This window comes from Emiliania huxleyi (assembly GCF_000372725.1).
Source record: "Emiliania huxleyi CCMP1516 unplaced genomic scaffold EMIHUscaffold_86, whole genome shotgun sequence".
NCBI classification, from domain to species: domain Eukaryota; phylum Haptophyta; order Isochrysidales; family Noelaerhabdaceae; genus Emiliania; species Emiliania huxleyi.
The window spans coordinates 123,150-125,340 of NW_005195584.1; the positions used below are offsets into that span (position 1 = coordinate 123,150).

At 67.7% G+C, this 2,191-nt stretch overlaps 1 protein-coding gene across 1 annotated transcript; it reads right to left on the reverse strand.

Annotated features, from left to right (window-relative positions):
• Positions 1 to 1,641, reverse strand: EMIHUDRAFT_219409 (hypothetical protein; the record flags this gene model as incomplete). Its single annotated transcript, XM_005758476.1, has 2 exons — positions 1 to 720; positions 973 to 1,641. 2 exons carry the CDS (start codon positions 1,639 to 1,641, stop codon positions 1 to 3), a joined length of 1,389 nt encoding a protein of 462 aa, XP_005758533.1.
• Between the last annotated feature and the right edge of the window lie 550 nt (positions 1,642 to 2,191).

A 2,191-nucleotide genomic window follows, 5' to 3' on the forward strand; every position in this document is an offset into this window, starting at 1 on the left:
TCAGACCGCAAGGTTGCTCGCCCGGCAGCCTGCCCTGCCGTCACAACCCAGGTCCCCAGCCCCGGCGGTGGCGGGGAGGTTGAGGGGAGCCACCTCCTCCTGCCTCCTCCTCCGGGGCTCTGACGGCACGCTGCGGAGGATGGGGAGGAGGAGGCACATGCCGAGGGTGTGGAAGGCGAGCGGCCAGAGAAAGGTGCGTTCATAGCCGACGGCGTCGATCAGAGCGCCGCCGATGAAGGCGGAGCCCGACCAGGTTGTCTTGGAGAGCGACTGCAGCGTGGCCCACTTGCCGCGGTGCTCGCTCGAGATGTGGTCGTTGAGCACCGCGCCCGTGATCCCGCCGATCGAGTTCATGAAGGCGCCGCGCACGCCAATCGCGATGGCGATGGCTGGCGTCGGCACAGGCAAATCGGCCGAGAGGCAGACGAGGGCGAGGGCGGCGTTGGCGACGAGCATGAAGAGGAAGGCGGCGCCGATCGGGCCGGTGGTGCGGGCGAGGCGGCGGATGAGCAGGTTGAGGGCTGTGGCGGTGAGCTGCATCAGCGCGATGATGGCGTGCGTGGCGATGGGTGTCAGCTCGAGCGACTGCATGCAGTACAGCGGCAGGAACTTGTACGCGATGCCCGACCCGAACCCGAGCGAGAGGCTCGACGCCGCCAGAAAGGGCGCGACGCGCCGCGACGCGCACAAGCCGCCAACTCGAGCCCCGCCGCAGCCGTCCTCGCCGCCACCGATGCCGCTAGCACGGGCAGCGGCGCTTGGGGGCGCGCTCGCCGGCGGCGGCGGCGGCGGCTGCTGCGGCTGCGGCTGCGGCTGCTGCGGCTGCGGCGGCGGCGGCGGCGGCGGCGGCGGCGGCGGCGGCGGCGGCGGCGGTCGCTGCCTGCCCGAGGCGGTGCCGTCTGAGACTGAGCCCTGGTCGAGGAGTCGCGCGGCAGGGCCGTCGGCAGGTCGCTCGCGCGGAGGCCTCGGCACGTCGCGGAAGAAGAGGCAGACGACGCCCTGCGCGACGGCGATGGCGGCGCCGGCGACGATGACCGAGACGAGCTCGGGCCGGGTCCACGTGTCGTGCGAGAGGGCGAAGCAGGCGACCGCGATGAGCGGCCCGACGGAGAGGCCAGCCGTCGCCGACATCTGCTTGTAGACGTAGAAGGATGTCCGCCGCGCCTGCGGCGTCGAGTCGCCAAAGATGGCCTCCAGCGCGACGAAATACGAGCCCTTGACGGCGCCAAAGAGCGTCGAGGCCGCGCACAGCGCGACAAAGACGGTCTGCGGGCCCGACCTCGAAGGTAGGTACAGCACCGCGAGGCAAGTGACCGACGCCTGCAAGACGCAGGCGGCGGCCGCGAGCCGAAGCACGGGGCTGCGGCCGCAGCGGTCGGTTGCGACCCCGGCGGCGAAGGAGGTGAGCAGATTGACGACGCCGCTCATCCCCTCCATCAGCCCTACGTTGGTGGCTGTGCCCACGCCCTCGGGCAGCAGCAGCACGTAGGCGTCACGCGCGATGCCGATGGAGCCCGCGGTGGTGGAGAGGAAGTTGGAGAGCAGGCCGAGCGGGACGTTACGGTGAGGCCACATCGGCGATGGCGGCTGCGACTCAGGCGACTCAGGCAGGCGACTCAGCAGGCGACTCAGGCGTCGCATCGAGCGCGGCAGGACGAGGGGGCCGCGCAATTCTTTTTCAGTGTATGTAGCTCTTACGTACATTCCCGTAGGAGACTCTGCTGACAGGGTTTGCGATGAGGAGCTTTTTTGCTCAAAGTACAAGAGTCTATTTCTTTAAAGAAAGAAAGAAAAAGGGAAACCAAGGGAGGGATGGGAGGACGGCACGCCGCCACCACACAGCACCTCTCTACCTCTGAAAGAAAGAAAGAAAGAAAACAGACAACGCAAGGGAGGGATGGGAGGACGGCACGCCGCCACCACACAGAGCTCAGAGGGGTGTGATGCGCTAGCCGTCGCCCACCCTTGGTCGTCCGCCTTTTCCTATCTCTCTCGCCGATTCTCGCTGCAACCTTCATGCCACCCCGCGGTCGTCCCACTCTCGTCGTTCTCTCTCTTGTCGCTTTTTCCTCTGTCGCGTCGCTCTCCTCTGCCTCGTTCTGCGACGACGCCGCCGCCGCCTGCCGCCCCCTTGCTCTCGCTGCTTCTCTCGCCTTTCGTCGCAGCTCTAAAAAACAAAAAACAACAACAG